The following is a 25470-nucleotide window of genomic DNA, read 5'->3' as shown; positions in this document are numbered from 1 at the left end:
AGTTTTCTGACTTCTCTTGCACAGAGCTGCAGTGCAGCATTTTTTATTCTTAGTTATGTTATCATAGAAGTACAACCAGCATTGCTCACAGGCTCAGCTTTGGCCAGCAGCAGGTCTGTTTAGGAGCCAGATGGAACTTGCTGTGCCTGACATGAAGCAGCCCCTGGTCTTTTCTGACAGAGACCACCCTGAGAGCCCACTTCTGCTACCAAAACCTTGCCATGTAAACCCAATATACCATTTTAAAAAGTAATTGGAAGGTGAGTAAATGGTGAGTAGTCATATTAGTGATGATATCACCTAGCAGCTGTGAGGAATAGGAAACAGTATGGAAACTTGCATTGCTATATGGGATTTGCATATAGCAGGGAGCAATGTAGCAACTATTGTTCTTCCCTTCCTTGACAGCCTGAAATAGCTTTATCAACATTTAGACATACCACTGTGGGAAAATTGCAAGTGGGATAGCTATCATTTGTTTAACAGAAGCGGTTGCATTGCTGGCCTCCAGATCTTTGTAGTCTTTAACACAATCGTTAAAGAAATAGACTCTTACAGCTCTTCTTTCAAAGGTGTAATTTAACCTGCTATTTGGTTTTATTTTTTTTAGATTTGTTACATGTGACACTGAACACCTTTGAAATAGATACTACATCCTGCCGTATTCAGCAGTAGCGTTAGTGATCTGAAATTCTTAGTTCTGGAAGCAAGTCTATAGTTTAGTGTTATCACTGTGATGCAAATGTCAAGACTGAAATTTGCAGTGTTAAGAGCTAACTTTGGTGCCTTTTATGTCTGTCATTTCACTTTCCTCTCTTGCCTTCTAAACAAGTAGGAGGAATTCTCAGCATTTTTTCAAATATTATGGATACTGGAAGTTCTGGTAAATTGCTAGGCATTTAAATGGCGCTTAAATAGCTGTTTTGGAATCTTGATTTCCTCTTTCCCAGTGCATGTAATATTTTGTTAAATATGTGTATTTAAGAAACTTCACTTTGTAACTTCTCCTAGAAATAAGTCATCAAATTAAAACCCCATTTGATTACCTTGACACTGCTCTTTTCTAGGCATGGAATATAAATTTTCAAATTGTGTAAGATAGTATGTAGCAATTATTTCAGGAACTGACACGCAGAGTAGTAATGTGTTCAAAACAGAAGCTTTAAAAATGCCTTTTTTAGTAAGAAAAGGATAGTCAAGTTTTACCTACAAATATGTATGTTTATTTCAGCTTTCCAATTTTGATGTCAGTGTCATCACAGAATCACAGAATGGCCTGGGTTGAAAAGGACCTTAAAGATCATCTAGTTTCAACCCCTCTGCAGTGTTGCCAACCACTAGAGCGAGCTGCCCAGAGCCGCATCCAGCCTGGCCTTGAATGCCTCCAGGGATGGAGCATCCACAACCTCTATGGGCAGCCTGTGCCAGTGCCTCACCACCCTCTGAGTGATAAGCCTCCTCCTAATATCTAATCTAAATCTCCCCTGTCATAGTTTAAAACCATTTCCCCTTGTCCTGTCACTATCAACACATATAAACAGGCATTTCCCCTCCTGTTTGTACTCTCCCTTCAAGTACTGGAAGGCTGCAATGAGGTCTCCCCAGAGCCTTCTCTTCTCCAAGCTAAACAAGCCCAGTTCCCTCAGCCTTTCTTCATAGGAGAGGTGCTCCAGTCCTCTGATCATCTTATCATCCTAGTGGCCTTCCTCTGGACCCATTCCAAGAGCTTCACATCCTTCTTGTGCATGATTTCATACTTGGTTTATGTTCTGTTTGTTGTTTTGTTTTTGTTTGTTTGTTCATTTTTTTAAGACACTGATCTTTACAGAAGTAAAGATTCAAGACCTTTGCTTACAATTAACTCTGAAGCATACATTGGCTCTGGTATGATTGCTGAGCTAACAATATTTTGAGGTACAGCCACTTTTAATAAGGAAAACGTTGTTACAGTCCCCACTCAAAATTAAGCTTTACTGAAAAAGGCAACAACAAAAATAATAGATATTTCTTCACACCTCTTTCATAATATAGGATTCATTTATCATAAAACATTGTGAAACTGAAAGGTATTATTTTGAGGCAAAAAGTTGAATTGCCAGCTACAATAAAAGTAAACCAAGATCTTTACAGATGTTGAGGATTTAGATACTTCTCTGAGCAAATTAAACTACACCTCTGCAAACTACTTTTATAAGTAACTTTCAATATAATCTGCCAAATTTTTTAAAATCAGCAGTACTCTTCAAGTGGAAAAAATCAGTTGGGTTTGCTATATTAAGCTATAGGTTAATGGTTTGGAGAAAGAAGGCTTTGTTACTTGTGAATGAACAAACTTGATACTGATTTAATTAAAAGCCTGAAAATCAATGCCACTGTTAAGAGTTACTTTTCAGAGTGGAACTGCACTTCATATTTCTGTAACATCTTTTTTTTCCCCTAGTGATTTTATGACTTGTGTAGGTTTTACAGCCTTTTTTTTGAAACAAGTACTTTTACATTTCAAAGATGGAGAAATTGACATAGAGAGGTTAAGCAGGTTGCCTTTGCTCAAATGGGGAAGTAGGAAAACTAAAAGTTAGCAATGTTCAGTGTTACCCTTTGTTTAATTGTGCTATTCTCATTTTTATCTTCCATGATCACTTCTAGTTAGATGTTTGCCATAGGGAAATATATTTGTAGCAAGGTAAGCTACTGTTACTTGAACTGTGGTTAATTATTTGTATAAAGGTAGTAAATGCAGGCTGATTTGTAAGTTAAAATCTTCTTATACTACATTGTAGTAGATTAAAATAAGGAGTTCTTTGACTACCTATTGGTGTTGCCTTTCTGTGGAGTTATTTTTGGCCTGAGGTACTCCCCAGACACCTAAAATACACAAATGACCTGCATATTCTGGAGATATTCAAGGCTCGTCTGGACACCTACTTGGGCAACCTGCTGTAGGGAACCTGGTTTGGCAGGTTGATGATCTCTTGAGGTCCCTTCCAACCCCTACAATTCTGTGATTGTGATATTGCTAAGTGTAAGAAGTACCAGCTTTTTAAGTTGTTGGATTCACACTAGTAACTCTTGAAGTCTTAGAATTTCTTTTTAGTAAGATAAGATCTCGAATTGGTATTTGTGTTAACAGTGAGTTAACAGTGAGTTAACTTTTTATTTTATAATAGCCATTCTAAACAGAAAATCAAGTGAGAATGGGACTTCGTTTTAAGTGTTGGTTAATTTAGGTAGCAACAGCCAGCTTAATGTCTACAGACTTACTCTGTTCCATAAAATAACTGATGTTAGGCAGTTTCCTTTTTCACATAACATGGCAAAATTCAGTTTTCAACCATTCCTTGCTGAATTTGTAGTATGTAACCTTGTACGTAGAAGATGAGAAGCTGAGATTAATGAAATAATTCCATTTAGACTTCAAACATGAAATATTTAAGTCTTCGCTGCATCTTTAAAGGACATTTAAGAATGTAGTGAATTTAAAATTAAAAGCAAGAACTGTGTGAAATTGAGAAAATATCGATAACTGCTATACATAAGGAGAGAACAAAGTGTGAAAGCTAGTATGTTTCCTTTAAAATCTGATTGAGAAATCTGTTTTAAAGAGCTACAGTGACATGAGTAATTTGTTTTACTTTTGAACTTCTGTTTATGCCCTGTTCCTAAAATGCTACCTTGCTGAGTTTTTATCTCAATTGACCTTTTTTTAATTGCGAAATGGTCTCTTTCAAGAGGTCATTGTGTCCAGTGAGTTTTGAGTCATTTATACCTGTTATCTGCAACTTTAAAATCAGGCATTTGTCAGAATTTCTTGATAATTATTGTAATATTATTGCACTGCAATTAACTGAAATCTGTATTGAAATCTCTTATAATATTAGAATGTCAGCTGATCAAGAACAGGGCACCCTTGTGCTTTTTCAAAAGTTGCTGTAAAGAACAAACATTTCTGAGTCTAGAGACACAACATTATGTCTGTATTGCTTATAATGTTTCACTTTTCACATGACTTTGTTCCTGGTATTTAGATCATTTGGAACATAGATGCGTATTTATAAAGGATTGTATCATTTTAATATAGTTGATCAGGGAAGCTGTAAGCAGCAGCATTTCCACTGTAAAATCAGCATCATCACCTTTGACTAACCATAGCTTAATGGTGCCATTTTTTTTTTCAGTTCGCCATTATATTGTGCATACACTAATTATGCTGACTAATAGGTACCAGGTAAAAGTTTCATATGGTCTACACTTAACTGCTTTCATGGAGGAGTTTGATATTTACTGGTTAGAGACAAGCACCATTGCCAGCTCCAAAAGCAGTACTTCAGACAGTGCTCAGGGTATGATATGTAAGTTTAGAATTTTGAAATTACTTCTAAAATCTCTCAGAAGATACTGTTCTTTGAGGAGCTTCTTTCATAAAGATGCTCATTAATAAAAAGAAACAGTCCTTTCTAATATACTATATACCTAGATTTTGTTTACTTAATTTCTTAAATTTTTGTGTGAAATACTTGTTATCACATATGAGTTATTAGTTTTTTCAAATCATTGTAATTCTCTTCAAAAGGCTTTATCTTGAGAGTATAATGAATTACTAGAGACACGTTTCAGTGTTCCAGTTCTGTGTAATTCTGTATGTTGCTTTAGGCGAAAGCCTTGCGCCTTGGTGGACTATAAAGTCTGGATGCGCAGCCTCTTCTGACAGCTTTGGACTTTATTGGTAATTACACAGATGGTGAAGAGTGCTTTGCTACTGAGCTGTTTTTAGTGAAAAAATAGTTTGCAAAAATAATTTATGTAGTGAGTAACATCGTGTTTTTCTTCCCTAAATGCGTCTTCACTAAGATGTAGTATTGCATTATTTTAATGTTCTCTGAAATGGTATCAAATGATTCTCATTTTTGCTAGTCTAAAGGAAAGTGTTATTTGCCAGCTTTTCAAAATCTTAAGCTATTTTTTTAAATTACTGCCACACATTTTACCATTTAATTTTAGTGGAATGTGTCCTGTCACTCAGTTTCATTGTAGAGATAGTCATGGCTGCTTCCATATGTGTGGGAATAATGAGGCTATTCCAACAGAATGTATTAGATAATATAGAAGGTATTCTGTAGTGTTAGTCACCTAGAGAGCAGTCCGATAAGGAAACTTTTCTATTCATGATGTGAAATTTTCAGGATTACTAGACTGAGTACAAGCAAAGATGATGTGTAGGTTCCTGTCGATATACTTGGCAGTAGGAGTCTTTGCTTTTTGTCTGCCTTAAAGTGCCACAAATGAATATTCTACCCTGTCAGGAGAATTGTTAGTGTCTTTTGATCTTTACGGTACATGCTGTTATAACATGACTGGAAGTTTCAGTTGTTCAAGTTGATAAAATTGCTATTAGTTTCATTTGATTTAGTATTGCTGAATAGTTTTGGTCATACGTGACTGTAGGTGGCACAGATTTGAGACTTAATATAGCTTAAATACATGGATTTTTGTGGCTGTTATTACCATAACCAGTTAATTGAGTTGGTTATCACAGATTAAGATTAAGATTATCATTTGTTTTAGTATATACTATTCACTTCTAGTCTAAACTTGTGAATTTATAAAGAGAATTCACAGGCTTGTACAGTTAAGTCTAAATGTTGATTTCATATTAGACCACTCCTAGTGGCTGATCTTTAGTACAAGTTACTTTAGATTCCTTTTTTTTAAAAAAAAAAAAAAAAAAAAGACAAGACAAAGACACTTACTTCATTCTCATTGTAGTTATCTTGAAACTCCTTAGAGAGCTAATGCTTCTTGCTACATCTTTTTTGTACTCAGGTCTTCTACTCATCTCTTCACTGTCACAAATGTGTTATGATGGGGTTGGAAGTCAAAATGAAGATATGGTTGGTTATGTATTAAAAAGAGTGGGAGGCAAAGGTGTGTTTGGCACCTAAAAAATTGAACTGGTGTAAAAGACTATCAGTAATAAAGACCGGCTTTCAGAATTAACTATGCAGGCAGGCCAAAACAGTAGTTCTGATCTCCACTGACATTATTATATATTTCTGTATCTTCAAGTTGCTAGCATCCTGGAAAATTTATTAAGAAAATTGATTAATATTAATTTCTTAAATATTAATTTTAATAAATGTATGAAAGTGTATTAAGTCAATTAAAGGATCAAATTCATTGTTAACTAGATCAAATTAAACATAAAAAAGCTATTTTTTTGCATGAAATGTGACTTTAAAGTGCTGAAAATAATAATAAGATAAATTTTACTGCCTTTGACTAAATGCGCATATAAATGTGAGGAATTTTCTGAGATTGTGTTTAGCTGATCTCTTCATTAAGCATTACAATGAGGAGGTCTTCTAGATTTGGAAGTTACCTTAGTTTTTGTCATAGAACTTTGAGAAATGATAGAATGTGCATTAAAAATCTGCTATTAATAATACTTCCTATTAAACTGCAAATTGTTTGCTGTACCTGCTATCCTTTTGTGGGCCATCTTTTCTAATTTATTTGGTCTGGTTTTGATTTTTTTTTGTTTTTTAAGAACCTAGCCATGCTTTGATATAACTTACCTGATACCTGCTGCTTGGAAATAATATACTGTTTCTGCTGGAAAAAGAGAGAGATTTTGTATGGGCCTGTCTGTGTTTTAGCTTGTCAGGCTGTGTAGATATGTATGAGTTTATATCGTGAGTTAACAGGTCTGAATTGGCCACCTGTTGTATCTTGGAAGAGGATGTTGTTATATCATGACTTGTACTTTGTCTACAGGGTTTGTTTGTTGGTTGTATTTTTGTTATTGTTTTGTTGTGTTTTTTTTTTTTTTTTTAACTCCAGGAAGCAACATTTTCTGGAGTTGTAGCAAGAACCTGGTATTACAAGTGAATAAATGAACGAATAAATAACTAGAGTTATTTATTCAAACAGATCAAATTTATTAATGTGTTCTTCAAACATCACTTTTGTATAACTTGTAACATTTTCTCAAAATAATAATGTCTTTAAGTATAACTTGCATTTATACTTTTGTGACTTTATTAATGCCTGCTTAAGTTGATTATGTGTTTTTGTGTTTTTTTTTCTTCAAGGTAAAGTGCAAGTTAAGAGTTCAGACATACAAGTTGGAGACCTCATCATAGTGGAAAAGGTTGATACTTTTAAAATATATTTTAGAGACTAAAGATTATTAACATGCTAATTATCTTCTGAAGAAAAGTATATTGAGGTACTTATCTGTGAAGTACTAAGTAAGTAATATTTTAGTTCAAGTCTTATTTGAGAAACTTGAAGGAAGTCTCTTTTTGGATTTAATTCTAAGTTTAATTGAATGTAGACATTCATTTTATGAATTGTTATATGCTTGAATTTATCTAGTGAAGGGAATACAATTACTGAATGACATTCTCTGGCTTGTGCGGTGCTAGATACTCTAAGCTGTCTGACTGCCTCCTACTGTTTAAATCATGTTTTCTGATGTCTGAAGCCTTCCAGGTTAAATTTAATGTATTAAAAATGGGAGGGGGCTTTCAAGTTAGTTTTATTGCAAATGGTGAAGGAGAGCTGTGAACTCTTTTTTCACTCTGTATTAGTATTATAATAAAGTCAGTGATGCTTACTTCAGTTGGTTTGTTTTAGTAAGTGATCTGGAAAAAACTCATCTGTAACGAGACCTAAATTCAAGCTGTGTAATAAAGAACCTTATGGGCTAGATTTCTAGTTCATCCTCCCTATCATGCTGTGCTGTCAAAGGCTTTTCAGCATACTATGAAGCTGTTGTGACGTCCAATTTAACAAATTTTTCTTGTCAGACAAAATTTTTATGGAATTTCATTCTGGAAAGGCAACAGACTTCCTTGGTGCTAAGTGATTCCTGTTCTGCTTTGTAAAAAAGAACTAAGCCCTTGATCCTAGAAAATTACCTCAAATTGAAGCTTGTATCCTTGTAACCAGCCTTGTTTGAGATCTTTTATTGCAAGTTGCTGTTTGCAAGAAGAATAGCTAGTGGAACCTAGTCAGTGATTAGACTTTTCTAAACTTCTTCATGGGATTACAACTATTTAGTGGAATACTATTTAAAAAGGAAAAATCCTTCAATAGATCTGCCCTCCTGATTCATGTTATGCTTCCTTGTTTGTTAATACCTCTTCTTTTTCTCAAAGAATTTGGAGAACTCATGAATTGTTAGTGGATAGAGATTGTTTTCTTTTTATTTTCAGCAACATATGGGAAACCCCTCTTCTGTTTTTGGTATAACTTCTATTTCCTTGCTTTCAGTTTTTTTCCTTCAGTTTAAAGAAAAATAACACACCCAAGTGTCATTGGTCTTGCTGCTCTTAAAAATAGATTTATTCATGTGTAGTTCATACTATTTCTTGCTTTTTTTTGGTCTGCTCTCTATACCTAATGTCTTGTAGGGACCTTCCAGGCAGCATATGTTAGCATGGACAAGATTAACATTACTGTGCCTGGCCTCTGTGTCTGTGTTTTATTACACCTTTTTTAGAGTTCAGATGGAGTCAGCTTGCAGCTGCTCAGTTGCACCTCTTCCAGAGCTTCTAGTGGACTGAGAATAAATATTTGCTTTGGTTTTGATAAAGAAGCTTTTTAGGGTCTTTATCTTTAAACCTGTAATTAATTGTTATACTACATAGGGAAGATTCTAGTGGCTGCATAAGTAATGTGCCTTCCCTGAAATTTACTGAGATCCATCCACTTGTTGAATCTTGCTAGAATTTCGAAAACTAGGATTACTTTTGTGTTGTATGAGGTAGATCATTAGCATCTATTTGAGCATTATTTACAGGAGATTACAGACCATATGTTGTGAGTACCTGAAGTTTGTAATGAAAAAGTAGTGGATACAGTTCCTTTTGATGAAGATTTTTCTTGGGTATCTCAGTACGATGCATATAGTTAGTTATTTGAATGTTGCATTTCATCCACAAGCTCTCTCCTGCACCATCACAGCTTTTTTTTTTTTTTTTTTTTTCAATTTTGCTTCTGGCCTAACTGTGGGTGTCTGCAAACTAATGAAATTAAATGTTTTCTGGTTCTGTTTAGAAGTGTATTTTGTTGGAGTAAGCACTTCTCAATTTCAGAGTATGACTCTTAAGCCAAAGAACCAGTCAGGAGTGAAATGTTCAATTGCTCAGTCTAATGGCAAAGGAACAAGTTAACATTGTATTTGACTGGAAGATGCATCAGCAGCATTTCTGCAGTGAAATTAATGACTCATTTGAGCTGAAGATCCATATGTTAACTAGTAACTGCATCACAAATACTAACAACTTAAATGAGAAGCTTTTCTGTACCTGAGCTTTGAATATCCTCTCATTTTTGTAGGACTGATCAATTTCAAATCAGCTCTAAGTAACTGCAGTGTTAGAACAGGTTAGCTTTGAGTAATATGTCTTTAATTTCAAATGAAAATTTCGTAAGGTGTTAATATTAGGTCAGGAAAAGGCCTGAAAAGTTTAAAATAGTATTAGTTGTTAAATGCTAAAAGACATTTGCATATGTTAGCTGCAAAACATTCCCCTCTCTCTTGCTTCAAACAGGCATGCTGCTTTCTAGTTGTTTAATCTCTTGGGCTTGAGTTAAAATAATTTATTTACTTTTTTCTATGGATGCAGAGGTGCACATGGTTTTCTTTAAGATAATTGAAGGGCTGACTTGGTGAGTTAAGATATTGTTATAGTGCTATTGTAGCTTTTTGACTGTTTGGAGCACTTTTTGAGGATGTGAAGAGGGCATAACACAATAATAATACTAACACATTTAATAGTAACACATATAATAGTTTTTTTAAAACGTGAAACAGTAAAGCTTTGTTTTAATACTTTGAGAGCTTCTCTTGGATAGCAGTAAAGGGACACACAACTTCTTTTAATCTCAAGTGTGAAGTGAAATTAAACCAGCTTTTGTAAAGATTGTGACTATTAACATGTAGTGTTGCAGGGCATGCAGATGCAAGAAAACAACTGTGAAGTGCCTCTTTGATTTCTAACACAGATGCAAGGAGGAATGTTTTAGTGCATGAAAAAAAAAAGTATACATGGTTTTTAACAGTATGTATGGAGAAGAAAGAACAATAAACCTAAAACTGTGGATCTGGAGCCGATGGGCAGTCTTAGGAGAATTGGAAGACTGTGAGGGAACTGCAAAAGTTTGTTAATAAAGATTTCATGATAATAACGTGATGATAACATGATAAAAATGAAGCCCAGCAACTGGAGAAGCACTTAGTTTATGCTGACTTTTGTCTTATCATAGCTAGATCTGTAGAAAAGAAGTCAGCAGCAATGACAAACTGGAAGAGAAATGGAAACGCTCCTTCGTCAGAGCTCAGATTCAGCTCAGACTTATGAAAACATAGTATTCTAGTAATTTTTATGACTTTTATATCCAGATTTCCCTGCATATCAATAAACATTTCTAGCTTCATCTGAATGGTAGTTGAGATTACATAGGTTTCTGAATGTTCAAAGTTATATGTGTTCTTGTTTTAACTTGTTTCACTTTGATAAATATGACATGAGAGGGTAAACGTGATTGACATTTGTTGCTGTTTTCTGTGACAATATATAACAGAACTTAATTTTCTCAATAATGAGGTGTTAAAAATTTTTGCTGCACACTTGCCATCTCTTTTTGGATAGTCAGTCTTTTATAGTGACTAAATATCAGGTACTCTATCCTTTCAGGGAGATCTTTGCTCTACAGTGTCGGCAGTAATAGTGACTTGTTTTTTAACTAGAAATCATGTAGTACCTTTCTGCCTACTTCCAAAATATTGAAAACCTGATGGAAAAGGGTATGCCAGTCTTAAGTACTGTTTTTTGTTTTTTTTTTCTCACAGAGAAGGTAAAGACAATACAGTATCTAGCCTTCCCTGTATGCAAGAGTAAATTCAAATATGAATGCATAAAAGGTTTATGCATTAAACCTTAATGCATAAAAGTTTTCACTGTAACAGGTAAGAAAAACTAAGAGAGAACCCGTTAAAAAGATATAAAATCAAGGTATGTGTTTTCTATTAAAATTAAAAAATGATCATGTAACTAATTGGATTCTGCCCAGTTTTGTCAGGTATAAAGACTTGATTCTTGAAAAACTCACCTTGTACCTACTCTTCAATGTACTGAATATGAGAGATTCTTCATTGCAGCTGGTAATGATAGTAAAAAAAAAAATCATTCTAATTATTAGAACTTCTACTTAAATCTGTATTGGATTGTTAGTTAGACTATTATGCGAAATTTATTGTCAGACTTTTGCAAATTTTTAGGGATGTTGGTCAAGTTTTTTAGCTTGTTTACAAGTAATTAGAAGTTTGTAGGCATGAAGCTAGTAATCTGAAACTTGTGCGACAGATTTGTCAGAGCTGGTAGGGAAGTTGCAAAAATGTATAGTTAATCTATATGAAGACATACAGATGCCTGTATGCCTGGTCTATTGTTACTGTCATTTAAGGAAATCTTTAATTTTGAGTTTACATTTCATTTGTCCCTTCCTTTTTTTTTAATTATTATTATTATTTTTCTTTTGCCTAATATGCACACAGGATATATTATTAAGGTTGACATTCGTCTTCCTTTTTTCCCCAAATCTGAATATGAAACATTAATCCTGATTGAATCTGGGCTCATAATGGATAATTAATTTCACTACTTTTTAATTTAATGTTGTAAGGCAAAATTTTAAAAATGCTATGCCAATGCTACGGTTGTGGGTAAGCAGCATCTTCAAGTTGAATACTGTTGATATACAGACAAGAACATACATTTTTAGCTGTTTGTACTTTAATAAATGAATGGGAATTGCTGCAACTGATTAAGTATTGATTTATAAAAGTGCATAATTTCAAGGTATGAGTAGAGATTTTTTACCATCCATGTAGAGTTTTTAGAGAAACCAGAAAAGGCATCTATTTTCTAAAATTTCCAGACTTACTTGGTTTTCAAACTTCTTGTTTATGTGAGATAGTGGGACTGGTCATTGCTTCTGTTTCCTGACTTGCCATTTTCATAGCTCATCTATACTGAACTATACTGAATCAATAGAGAATACAGCTGTAGTTTCCAATTCCGCTTCTGAACCAGAAACCTTGAAAGCTGAACCTATATAATAAAATCTGCAGTTGACTGACATTTATTCAGATCATGCTATTCTAAATGGCACTGTTGTGATTGCATGGTGCTTTCAGGAATGTTTCTTCATAGTAATTGAAAACTTCACCTAGTGTTAGAACATGTATAGTATCGAGGATGTTTCATGGTCAGGAATGATATTGCTATGAGTGGGACTTCTCAAGAACTGAGGCAAATGTTACTGTATGGCATTATGTATGGTAAAAAACATCAGCTGCTTCAGTGTTTGTGTCCCAAACTCTCTGTCACATAAAGCTGTGTTTAATTTTCTTGATCTTGATTAATTTTCTTAATTTTTGAACTTGTTTACTGGGGGGGGGGGAAGAGATGGAGACTGCTATGGATTGATTTACTTTAAAAAAAAAAAAAAAAAAAAAGTTCCTGACACTCAGTAATGAGGGGGACGTGATGCCTTTGAAAAGAGTAAAAAAAGGTGGAAGGTTAAAAATGAGAAACTACATGCCTGATTTCAAATCAAAGAATACTCAAAATGCTGACTTCCTTGTGCTTTAGAGTAGTGTTGTCAGTCCTACATCTTTACCTTTAAGGACACTTGACTCAAAACCAAATGAACTAAAATACTCCTCTGTGTTTGTGTTGATTCCTCTAAGAGGTTTTCGAATGTGAACTAATGCTGTTTTCCAGACTGTTGTTTAGATTCCTGTTGGGATAAGTATGTTAGAGCTGCTACATGCTGCATGTACTTGTGTTGCATGTAAAGATCAGTTTTGAACCAATTACATTTTTCTGTGATAGAACTTTTGTGGGATATTACATGTATCTTCTGTGTTGATGCAGTGAATCAATATATTACTGTGACTAGGATTACTCTTAAATTTACAGACCGGATTCTGTGCACCACATTGATGACTTGAGGTGTTTCACTGTTTAATGTCTTGAAGTTTTCAGGCTAGTATGACTGCTTACTATCTGAAACCTACCGTCACTGCTTTTCTTCTCTATAAAATAACTAAGTAGTTTTCTATACCTTGCAGTTTATGGAGAAAATAAAGCTACAATTGAATTACCACTGTATTAGTTTTGCAGTTTGATTACAATTATTCCCCATTTCACACTTCACTTACAAAGTTTTGAAATGTGTATATACTGAATCTCTTAATTTTTTATGTTGAGTAAATTCAGTCAGGTTTTTTAAGACTGAAATCCATGAAGTTCATGTATGCCATATGATTGATGGGTTTTGTCAGCTACATTTATTTTAATTTCCACTCTCACTTCAAACAGACAGTTGAGCTCTTCAGAAGTAAAAGATGAGCCTTAGCTGTAAAGTGGCTTTCAAGGCAATATCAAACAATAATGCCTTGAACATGAAAACCTGAAATTTATTCTCCAGTGGAAGTGCTCTTTGAAAAATATTGTTCTTAGTGAAACTTAGTGAATTATACCCTCTTAATAAGTAATCTGAAATGAATTTTAAGAAATACATTTTAGCATTAAACTAATAGTCACTGCTAATAATACACTGAGATTTCTTAATTAGTTAAGTGCAGTCTGGAAACGAAAAGCAAATGAATCCTTGTGTTTAGCTTCCGGATTGAACACGATGACATGTGGCACACGAGGCATAAGCTATGATAGAAGAAACTGCATTTCATTACTATCAATCTTTTCTCATTGCCATTTCCAGTGTTCACTCCAGTTCCTGTCAGCTTAGCCTGTCACTTTTCTTTTCTAATCCTGTATATCTTCCAAGTTTTGACATGTTGGTTATTTTCACTCCCCTGGTTTTCCATTCTTATGTCCCATAGTGGCAATGTGTATCTGGTGCTGGTATATGCTTTCTTCACAAGTGATGGGAGAGCTACATTTTTAGACAGCAGATAGCATGTGTGGGGGATGGCAGTATTGTCCAATTTTGTTTAATTTGCAAAAGTATAGATTGAACTTCTTATAATCAGCAAAAAGTTGGAAACATGATTAGATACAGGGAATTACATACTTGAAAGGGAAATAGCAGAATAAGCCTGCAGCTGTAGCTGAGCTGACATGCTGGTACTGAGAAAGAAATTCTATTTTTCTCTTTGTAATGGAGAGGTTTATAAACATGTAAAAATGGAAAATGTTGTTCCATGCCTTGCTGTTTCCCCTGTGTACATTTGAGTGCGTTGAGAGGGAGACAAGAGGATGCAAGGGAATATTTGGTATATACAATGATTACAACTTAAATGATGAGATGAATGTTTTAAATTTCACTGTTGTTTTCTTTATCTCTGCTGAATGTCAGGATTTTACTCAGTAAAATATTATTTTTAATATTTCTGTAAGAAATATGCTCAAACTACTCTTTTCAGTCATGAAAATGTAAGACTTGGAGGTCTGCAGGTATCTATGATTCATTTACAATGAACATCTGAAAGGATTAGCTGTTGTTTGCTTATTGTATAATTTTTTGAAAATATTGATTTCTGAATTGCAAACGCTGAATGCAAAGTGCTTTGATAAATCCTATTTTAATTGAGTTTCAATCCAAGAGTGACCTTTTGGTGACAGATCTTACTGGACGTTCGATTAGAATTCACTTTTTTTCCTACTTACGAAAAAATATACCTTTTTTTCCCTCTCAGAATCAACGAATCCCATCTGACATGGTGTTTCTCAGAACATCGGAAAAAACTGGTATGTTTTGATAATTCTAATTGGTTACATGATAACTTTGTTGTTGCAGTAATATTTTAGCTTGTGCATTGTGGTCAAATAAATTGATGGCAGGACATCTGTCTTCATCATGTTAATGGGAGGGTGTCCATATCTGAGAAAAAGAGTAAGCTTGGACTCTAAAATGGGAAATCTTACTGTGAACATGAGACCTATATAAATATGTTCTTCTACATAGATTACTTTTATGAATTGATGTAACAAAACTTAAAGGTAATATTAAGACTACTCTAGTATATCTAGGAGACTGTTTAATATGACTTCACAGTATTTTTAAATTATTTGTCTAATCATTATCTTGCAAAATATTAGATGTTACTTGATTATATTCAAGTTATTAAATTGAAAAAAAATGAAATCTTGTCTTATTAATGTAATTAAGATGATTAAAAATATATATTAAAATGACCTAAAACATGTTTTAGGATAACTAAATATTTTACTTCAGAAATAATACTGTCTCTTTGGGCTGTCCCATCCTGGCAGCAATCCCTACACCCCTTGAACACTTTCTCTGAGAGAGAGGAAGAAAAGTACTTCTCATAATTCTATTTCTCCTCACATGCTGGTAGTGGAGTACTCAATATTTGGGAAACAAATATCTCCTTTATAGGAAACCTATAAAATAAATCTGCTTTGGTAAAAGTTTGGAAATGACAGTTGAACAGCCCCCATATAAGTCAAATGAGTTTCCCTTCTTTGTATTATTACTACTACTCAGATCATGAATTGCTGCGTAATGTTTTTCCACAGCACTAAATTTCACAAAGTTAATAGCTGTGATATTCATAAACCCTATATTAGGAGTACTTTGGTATTTTACTGTGGCATTGGAGTTCTATCAGACTTGTTTCAGACAAAAAGTTAAATTTGCGGAGGTCATTTGCAAGCGAAAACAAATACTTGAGTAGCCTATAGAACACTATTGGAGCTACGAATTTGCTAAAAGAAGAATAAATTACAGTATTGTTACTGTCTTAGTAATGACTTTGAAATGCTGGTTAGGTGCACTAGATAACCTGTAACTGGTCTGGACTGACTGTTTCATAGTTGTCTGTATATAATCTCAATCTCGTTTAACTACTTTCTGGTTCAGGGTATGTTGACTTTTCTTTTTATTCTGTTCCACAGTATCATAATTCAATAATATATGTAACGCTTCTGACAACTCAAAGCTCTTGGATCCAGCATGATTATAAAAGGATTGATGATGTTCCCTTTTGGGCTGCTTGCAGTGTTATCCCTTAGTTCTTATCCAAAAACTATTTCATCTGAAATTACACTTGCTAGAAAAGTTGTAAGAAAAATTATACCTCTATAGAAGAATTACTTTGAACTAAATAACTTGCTTGCAATGCATAAGCGGTAGAAGGTGTGTTGACGCTTTTCCTACTGTGTACTAGACATGTAGTATTAGTTATTAGATATCTAGGCATTTGGAAACAATTGTCATCCTGTCCAGTATGTAGCAGTGGTAATATCTTCAAATGATGGGTGTGCAGTAGAAATATGCAGAGAATTCATTATACAATATTCTGTAGTGTTTGCTGTTGCAGGAACATCAAATACTGTTCATCTGCAGAGAGCTAGCTTGCTGTCCTTAATTAGGATCGTTGCAGCGGTTTATATTAGAAGTGTTGTTACTGTTGGAATAAATGAACAAGAACAAAACAAAACAGCTGCTTAGCTTACAGTGGTGGAAGTTCTTCAATTTCATATTTTGCATATCTACAGTGTAGCATTTTTACCTCCTTGTTAATTCTTAAGTTCCTGGATTATGTTATGAGAGGTTTTAAGACATTGTGTTGTATGCTTTCCCATTAGTACTAATAGTTGAAGGATGAGGCATAGGTGTGCTTGTCATTGGTCAATGTAGACCAGAAATGCATCTGCATAGGACGGCTCTGTAACTTTATTGAAATATATATGAAGAGTAAATCAAGGATCACAGTTAATATAAGTAGAACTATCTCTTTGGCAAGGTACAGATGGGGAAAAAGGGAATGTGAATCCCTGTGTCAGAAACATGGGGAGAAAAAACATTTTTTGAAGGTAAGATAGTTCAAGTTACGTCAGTATTCAGTGTTTAGGTTTACTTCAGTCAGCTTTCTTTGAATGTCTTAATTAAGATTTTCCAGTAATTTGCAATCTAGAAAATAAAACTACCTATTTTAAAAGTTCATTATGTAAGATTGGCATGTCCCTAAATAAAAATATTAAATAATAAAAAAAAAAAATGCTTGTGAACACTTTGAAGGAGTTGTGTAACTACTAGGTAAAAGTTCATTATACTGTAAAATGAACAAAGAGCAAATTCAGTGAAATCTGCCCAGAATTCTGATATAAATTATTTCATGTGCACTTCTACTATACATGGAATGTGATTTTTAGCACTGAAAATTCACTTTGTGTAAACATGCAACAGGTGGACTAGTTATATTCATGTTGTACTCTTAAAAAGAAAAAAAAAACAACACTGAACTTCAAACATATGGCAATAATTGTTTTTTGACTAAAGAGCGAACACTTACATCTGTAATTGCTTTTTCTTCGATGTTGTGGTTTTGACTGATTTATGGCTTAATTTATAGGCAACACTTTAAATACTTTGTAAAGCACATTAGTTTTTGCATGGTTTTATGTTCTATATGTAATTTTATTTTATCTTCCATGCAATAAAACAGTTTAACTATAATTTGTTACCATAAATCTATAAAGAGTAAAGCAAAGAGTTTGAACTAATTTTAAAATCCACCTCACTTCCATGTTTTCCCATTTCAGTATTTACACCACATATTAATGTTGTCTGCAGCACTTCAGTATCTTATTTCTTCAGTCAGAAAAGAAGCAATTTGATTTATAATTTGGTAGTTTATGAAGTTCAGCCTAAAACAGTTAAGCCTCCTTTTCACCCATGTGTGGTGCCATGGAAGAAATGAGGCAATGCTATGTGCTTGTTTTCCTCCCATCCTCTCTTTCCCCAAATGCACTTTTAGGAATACAGATTTTTTAGGATTCTTTCTACTCTACTCTCTTCTACTCTCTGATTGGCTTTTTAGTTTGTTTCCTATTCATTTTTGACTTCCTGATCAGTTGATATTTCTGTGTGAAAGGAGACAGCTAGATGGCTGAGTTTAGAGTTAAGATTACTTTGGGTAATCTTGGGTTATCAATTATTATTAATTATTAATACTTATTAAGTAATATTAATTACTTTGGGGTGTGGGAGGGCAAACCTCTGTCTTGAATGTTTCGCTACTGTCAGGCTCCCCATATAACAAACTTCTACAAGGTCTTTGTTAACTTCAAGAAAAAAAAAAAATAGGGAAAAAAAAAAAAGGAGAAAAAGGAGAGTAAAACCTTGGAATATCTTTATTTGAAAGGGGGTGTGGGGTGGAAGATTTTGGCAGAATCTCATGATTTCCACTCATATACAGCAGAGATGATAAGTAATTTGGGAGATTTATCCTGTTTATCAACTCTTCACAAGATTAAAGGTAAATGTTCATGCTGATCTTGCTACAAAAAGGTGGTTTAAAGGTTATTTTCATTGGATGTACAAGTAGGCATCATGCCAAAAACAACTGACTACCTTAGCAGAAAGCTGTTAAGCAAATGTAGCCAAGATCAGTGTTATGTCAACAGAGTTTCCTTAACTAAAATTAAGCTAAGCCCTAGTGGCCCCTAACACAGAATTTTCAGATTCTTTTTTTTTAAAATAGCTTGGTATGCTCTCTACATTTGCATATATGCAGGTGCAATTACAAAAGCTAGATGGAGCATTCCAGACATCATTGTGTAACTTTCTGATTGTCCACAGGAACTGCTGACTGAAACAGGTGTTGATGACTTCAGCATTATGGGAATAATATGTTTCTATGCATGTTACATGTTTCTATACATGTCTCTAATAGAGACAATTTTCAAAGATAAATTATTTTCTGAGCTCAAATACCTGTTCTCAAACTTCCTTCTATATGTGCCTTCTATAAGCACATACGTGCCTTGGTTCAGTGACCAGACTCAGATACAGGTCAGGTATTAATTATATTAACACACAGAGGTGTTCTAACATGAACTGAACCTGGTCATTCTTGAAAACCTGGTGCATGCATTTATAAGACCTGGTATCCGTAGTATTAGTGCTCTCTTAGCTCTCAGCTTTCAGTTGTGAAATCACAAGAGTTTGTTGGTTTCAACCATAACTTGGTTGAAATTGGCCACAAATTAAAGGTTCCTGTGAGAAAGGTGACCTGGCAGTACAATAGTATTGTACATGGGAATGGTTATTTTCTAAAGCTATTGCAGCTAAAAGAAACAGTAGATGACTGCCTCTTGGTATATGACATGCTTCATAGACTCTAGGACTAGGAAGAATTGTGTCTTCTGTACTACTGCTAACTAATTGGCTGTGACCAGACTTATCATAACATTGTTATTCTACTGTTTTTCATTTGTAGCTTTTCAGGAGGATAAGAACTGATTAATTTTAGTTTAGCCCTTTTCTTTTTCCCAAGGTCCTTCTTGTTGCATGGATAATGCTTTGTGATACTATGAAAAGGAAAGCTGGGTTTTCTCTTCAGTCTTTCCTGGTAGAAGCTGAATTTCTATAGGGTAAAATAGAATTTTTTTTTACTGGTCTACTTCAACTTTCCTGACTATGGTATTTGAACCCCGTAAATCTTTTTGCACAGTTAGCATTTTTGCGAGACACTTGATTCTATATAGAGCAAAAGCCAATGCTTCTGCAAAAAACAGTTTTCCCAAATGTTGAAGTACTGAGATAGTTATTGAGGTATTCCTCCTCCAACAAAATTGGAGTTGGAAAAAATGTAAAGGCAGAAGTCTACTAAAATATGGTCCACAGATGAATTTTAATGCATCAATTTCTATACACTCAGCAACTATGACGTTGGCAAAAAATGTTTTTGTGTTTGGTTTTTATTTGCTTGTGCTGCTAGAGGAAATACTCTGGAGAACAACTCCCACTGGCTGCTCAGTTTCACTGGTCACAGATAGCACTACAGTAACTGTAGGATTTTTGTATTTCAAGGTTCATCTGTTCACCTACTGAAAATAATTGGTTGCTCTTTGTTGGTCTCATGTCTCTCAGAAACCTCATTACTTGCTTTTGCACTGCAAATAGGTTCAACATAACACTGAATTCATCACATAAATTTCACTGTTCAGTGTGTCAGGGACCTGACAGGCTTAAGAAGTGGGCCCGCATGAAACTCATGGAGTTCAATAAGGCCAAGCGTAAGGTGCTGCACCAACTCAGTTGGAGCGAAGAGAGGACTCCGGGAAGACCTTATTGCAGCCTTTTGATACTTAAAGGGGGCTTATAAGAAAGATGGAGAGAGACTTTTTACAGTGGCCTGTACTGATAGGACAGGGTAATGGTTTTAAACTGAAGAGGGTAGAAGTAATTTAGATGAAAGGAAGGAATTCTTCACTATGAGGGTGGTGAGACACCACAACAGGTTACCCAAAGAACTTGTGGATGCCCCATCCCTGGAATTGTTCAAGGCCAGGCTGGATGGGGCTTTGGACAATCTGGTCTAGTGGAAGGTGTCCCTCCCAATGGTAGGGTGTCTGGACTAGATTAATTTTAAAGGTTCCCTCAAACCCAAACCACTCAATGACGAGTAAAACCCAATGAGCAATTACCAAGTAGCACAAATTTGGTAGCTGAAGGCCAAGGATTCTAGACTTCATACAGTCTGATCTGATCTTTTCATACATTTTCTTGCTGAAATGTAACTTTAAAATAACCTAATTTTCTAAGCATATGATCATCCACAAATAGTCATCAGAAGATTGTTTTGTATGTTTCTAAGTTCAATATATAGGCCTAGACATTCCAAAATGTCTACTACTATAGCTGTGCAATGGAAGCAATAGGGAAATAGGAAATAATTTACAAATTCTTGCAAACAAATTCCTCTGATTGTGAAGAACCTTCCTGTAAAGATAATGTCAGTTACATGATTGTAGTACCTTGTATTTTTCTGAGCAGCATTACACTGGTTTGGTCTTACCTATGTGAGTATTTTAGGAGATATATTCTTGGATTTCTTGTTATTTAGGAGATATATTTCTTGGATTTCACTTACAAAACTCCTTAACACTGCTATATTTACTCGTGTTAATTATCAGTCACAAACATACTCATATTTTTCAAAATTGTAACAAAACTTTGGACAGCTATAAGCTCTTCAGAAGAAATAGGCAACAAAAGAGGGGCAGTGGCATGGTTCTCTATATTAGAGTGTGTTTCAATGTTGTAGAGCTCAGGGTGATAAGGTTGGGTCCTTATGGGTAAGGATCAGGGAAAGGCCAACAAGGTGAACATCCTGGTGGGGTCAGAAGTTGGATGGAAACCAGGATGAAGAGATGGACAAGGCATTCTACGAGCAGCTTGTAGAATTTCTACAAGCAACTTCTACAAGAAGTTGCACAATTGCCAGCACTTGTTCTTATGGGTGGCTTCGACTTCCCTGAGACATGCTGGAAATACAATACAGCCCAGAGGAAGCAGTCTAGGAGGTTCCTGGAGTATGTGGAATACAGCTTCTTGACTCAGCTGGTTAGTGAGCCTACTGGAGGGGTGCCCTGCTAGACTTGCTGTCCACAAACAGATAAGGACTGCGTAGGTCTGTAATGAGCACTGCTAAGCTTTGCAAATGTAAAAGTGTAATCTCACAAGCAGGACATCCTGTAAAACAATTCTGTTGACTCTGTCTGTACCCCCTGTATGTGCCATAATGGCTCTCATCCTAGCAATTAAGCTTCTCAAACATGTGATGACCTCAGATAACCCTCTAAGTGGTGACTGCACCATGGGAAAGAGTATCACTATTTCCTGTATCTCTCTCAGGGGGTTCAACTGCAAAGATGCAGAGCAATTGTAGTAAAGAGGATCCTCATCTTTCTCCTTAGACAGTAGTGGCATTGGTCCTGAAGGCTAGCTGATTGCTGTCCTTGGCAGTACACTGACAACTACATCCTTGGTGACGTACGAGGGCAGTGGCAAACATTGGCTTCAAAATTCCAGAAGTTCCCAGACACCTTGTTGTAAATCGATGCTGTTATGCCCCTGTGAAATGAATGTTGTAGCTCATTATCTAGCTCCTGAAATGCCTTTAATGTATAGAAAAAATGCCACGTTACAAAGATATAGGTAATGTATATAAACTTGATTGTGGTGTTTTTTTCTGTTACTACCATCATTTGCTCAACATCAAGATCTGGAGGACAAGATCTGGGGGTGTTTAAGGGAAGGGTAGATGTAGTACTTAGGGACATGATCTAGTGGCTGATATTGGTGGTAGAGGAACAATTGGACTAGATGATTTTGGAGGTCTTTTCCAGCCTTAATGATTTTATGATTCAATGAAAAAGACCATATAACTCGTATTGAAATTTCTACTTAAGTAATTTTAGGATTTTTTTTTTTTTTACTTGTAACTATTTTATCAATGATGGCATGAGTAAAATGAAAATAAAGAACAGGAAAATCATTTTTATTTTGAGGCTTCCGTAGCTCTTCATTTTTGCAAATGTAGTTGCCTCAAACATAGGTCATTTTCAATCTCCTTGTAAAACCACCTACTGCAGAATAATAAAGCTTAAAAGTGTTGCATTTATCACACATTCTGACATTTTCTATTATGTTTAGAAAACATATGCTATAAAACTTACCTGCCTGTGAATTAAAATGCTTTGAAAAATGTATTGCTATAAAGAATGATAAATGATTGGAGTTAAGTTTTGCACATACAGCCAGATAAAAGTTTATCTTCAGGGCATGAGTATCTGCCAACATCCTGTCCAAACTACTTTAATGTGTTTCTGTACTTAAGTTCCTATTCCCCTTTTTACATTTGATTTAATGCAGGCTTGAAATGTTTGGTATCTACTTTAAGCCACTGAGTAATGCTAGAAGATACGAATATACCTGACACTGATGGTTTTTATGAGGTAGAAACGTTAAGCTGCTAATCCTATTATGCTATATGTATTATTGATGTAAAAATTACACAGTAAAATGTTATTAGAAGATAAAATGTATTTCATTGCCTAATTATTTTCTGTGCATACTTGGATGTCTTGCACAGTGCATATGTTGCATTAGGTTTGCATTAAAATAGTAACAAGGAGATACTTCACTGTAAATTTATACAATAACTAAAAAGGGTTGAAAAAAAGTTTCTGGTATGTATCGAAGAGCTTGTATATTGTGTTGGTCATAAATCTGCCTGTTCTCACACTCCAGTGATTTTGGAGCATTTGGCAGCTTGGGTGGAGCAGTGGTCTGGATATCTTGAAATCCGAAGCGAGTGTTCACTGCAGTTTACATGGCTTGCATTTTTTAATTGTACGTGAGCTATATGAACTGCACTGAAATACAGCAGCTCTATTGTTTTGTAATATATATGGTTTTGTTCACATTTAAAATGGCACAGGTAGATGTGAAAATTGTATGCTAACTTCTGAAAATGTGATAATGTTACCTGAAAGCAAGTTAGCTGGTGTAACTTCTAATAAGGGAGACCACAATAAAAAAAAAAAAAAAAAAAAATAAAAAAAAAAAAAAAAAATTTACTGGTGTCTGTTTAAAGTGTGTGAGTTTTTTTTTTTTTTTTTTTTTTTTTTTTTTTTTTTTTTTTTTTTAAAGTCACTACATGAATAGTACAAAAGAATGTTTTAAGTTCGGGATCTGTAGTAAAGTTCCAGTCAGACTCAGCATGTTGTCAGCAGCTCTGTGTGTGCAGTAACTTTTCTGAGGTTTCAGTGCATTACCATTCAATGGACCTCTTAACCTACTTCTTGGTAGGGACCAGAGAATGAAGTGAAGACCAGATGAACATGTTGGAAATGGGCTTCTAATGCCAGGTTGTCCATTTGTAGAACAGTAGAGGAAGACTAGCTTAGCACTTTGTTCGTCTTTGAGGTTGTGGTGGTTTTAATCAGGTGGGCAGCTGAGCTCTAATACAATCGCGCTCTCACTCTCCCTCCTCAAAGGGAAAAGGGGAGAAAATGTGATGGAAAGGGCTCAAGGGTTGAGATAAGGACAGGGAGATCACTTAATAATTATTGTGAGAGGCAAAACAAACGTGGTGTAGGGAGATTAGAGAAATTTATTACCTATAACTAACAAGCTAGAGCAGTAAGAAACTAAAAACCAAACTAAAACCACCTTCCTCCCCCTCCCATCCACCCTCTTCCACCTCCTCCCGCCAAGTGGCACAGGGGAACGGGAACGGGGGCTGCGGTCAGTCCCCAGCATTTCATCTCCACTGCTTCTTCACGGTCACTCTCTACCCCTGCTCCCTGTGGGGTTCCTCCCATGGGATGCCATCCTTCCTGAAGTGTGGGCTGCCTACAGGCAGCAGCTCTTCAAGCACTGCTCCCACACAGCTCCGTACCATGGGGTTCATCCATCCCCCAGGAGCAAACTGCTCCAGCACGGGTCCCCCACGGGTGGGCGGCAGCTCCCCCCAGACCCCTGCTCCTGTGTGGGCTCCTCTCCACGGGCTGCAGCTCCCCCCAAACCCCCGCTCCTGCAGGGGCTCTCCATAGGCCGCAGCCTCCTCCAGGCCACATCCACCTGCTCCACTGGGGGCTCCTCCATGGGCTGCAGCGTGGAGATCTGCTCCATGTGGGACCCATGGGCTGCAGGGGGACAGCCTGCTCCACCAGGGGCCTCTCCACAGGCCGCAGAGGAACTTCTTTCTCCCCATTTTCTTATACTAGAAAAGTTTTGCCCTTTGCAGAGCAGCAGAAAAAATGAAATTCATGCATGCTCTTGAGTAATTCTTAAAGGTCTGTCTTTAAACACCTTTGCAACTCTAGTTGGAAAATCATTGCACATTTATCTGAATTTTGTCATTTTTTAGCAAGCTTTTTTTAATGTATTCCTTTAGTTTGGAATATTGGAGGCTTATACTATGTGATGAAGGTAGTTTGTTTCATCATCATGCAGTACTGTTTTCACTAATGCTTACAACTTTCACAAGTTTGGTTCAAGAATTCCCTGCTTAGAAACAGTTTATTGTATGATTTCCATGAAGTATCTGTTTAAGAATCATGTCATGCATTATGAATTTATAAAAATACTGAAACTTTCTTTTAGATATTTTTCTCTTCTTCACTGAAAGCTCTGCTCTGCAACCTGTTAAAATTATCTTGATGATTCTTTGAAATTAATGGAAAATATATCTTGGTGATCCTTATCTGTATTACGAAAAAGGAATTTCTGCATAAACTGTAAAGTTCAGATTATTAGGTGTAATGAGGAATGACCTTGCAGTAATTTTAGTAGTTCCACTACATTTAGAAATGATCCTCATACCAATCTTAACGTATTCATAAGGAAAGCATAACTTGGAAATGTAGTCAGTTTCTAATTTTCATATGGGGCTTGAGGTGTGGTTGGCTGAAGTTGGGATGGAAGCATGTGTAAGTCTAGCATCTCTTCAGTGGTAGAGACCCTGAGAGCCTGCTTTCCAAGTAGTACACAGGTGAGTAGGGCTCTCCATACAAGTGCTAAAGCCAATGTTTCCACACTGTCATTGCTCTTGGTATGTATGAAGGGTAAATGCAAATTAGGTCATGTTTAACTGTTTCAGTTACAGTTTTG

At 35.4% G+C, this 25470-nt stretch overlaps 1 protein-coding gene across 2 annotated transcripts in view; it reads left to right on the top strand.

The window, feature by feature from the left end:
• Window positions 1-25470, top strand: part of ATP9B (ATPase phospholipid transporting 9B (putative)) — a 163870-nt gene that overhangs the window by 36260 nt on the left and 102140 nt on the right. For both annotated transcript variants that reach the window (XM_032183416.1, XM_032183415.1), the window contains exons 6-7: window positions 7089-7147; window positions 14735-14786. In XM_032183416.1, the coding sequence (XP_032039307.1) occupies window positions 7089-7147; window positions 14735-14786 (111 nt within the window). The remainder of the gene's footprint in view (window positions 1-7088; window positions 7148-14734; window positions 14787-25470) is intronic.

The sequence above is a fragment of the Aythya fuligula genome, chromosome 2 (assembly GCF_009819795.1).
Source record: "Aythya fuligula isolate bAytFul2 chromosome 2, bAytFul2.pri, whole genome shotgun sequence".
Lineage (NCBI taxonomy): Eukaryota > Metazoa > Chordata > Aves > Anseriformes > Anatidae > Aythya > Aythya fuligula.
This window is presented reverse-complemented; position numbering and strand designations above follow the sequence as displayed.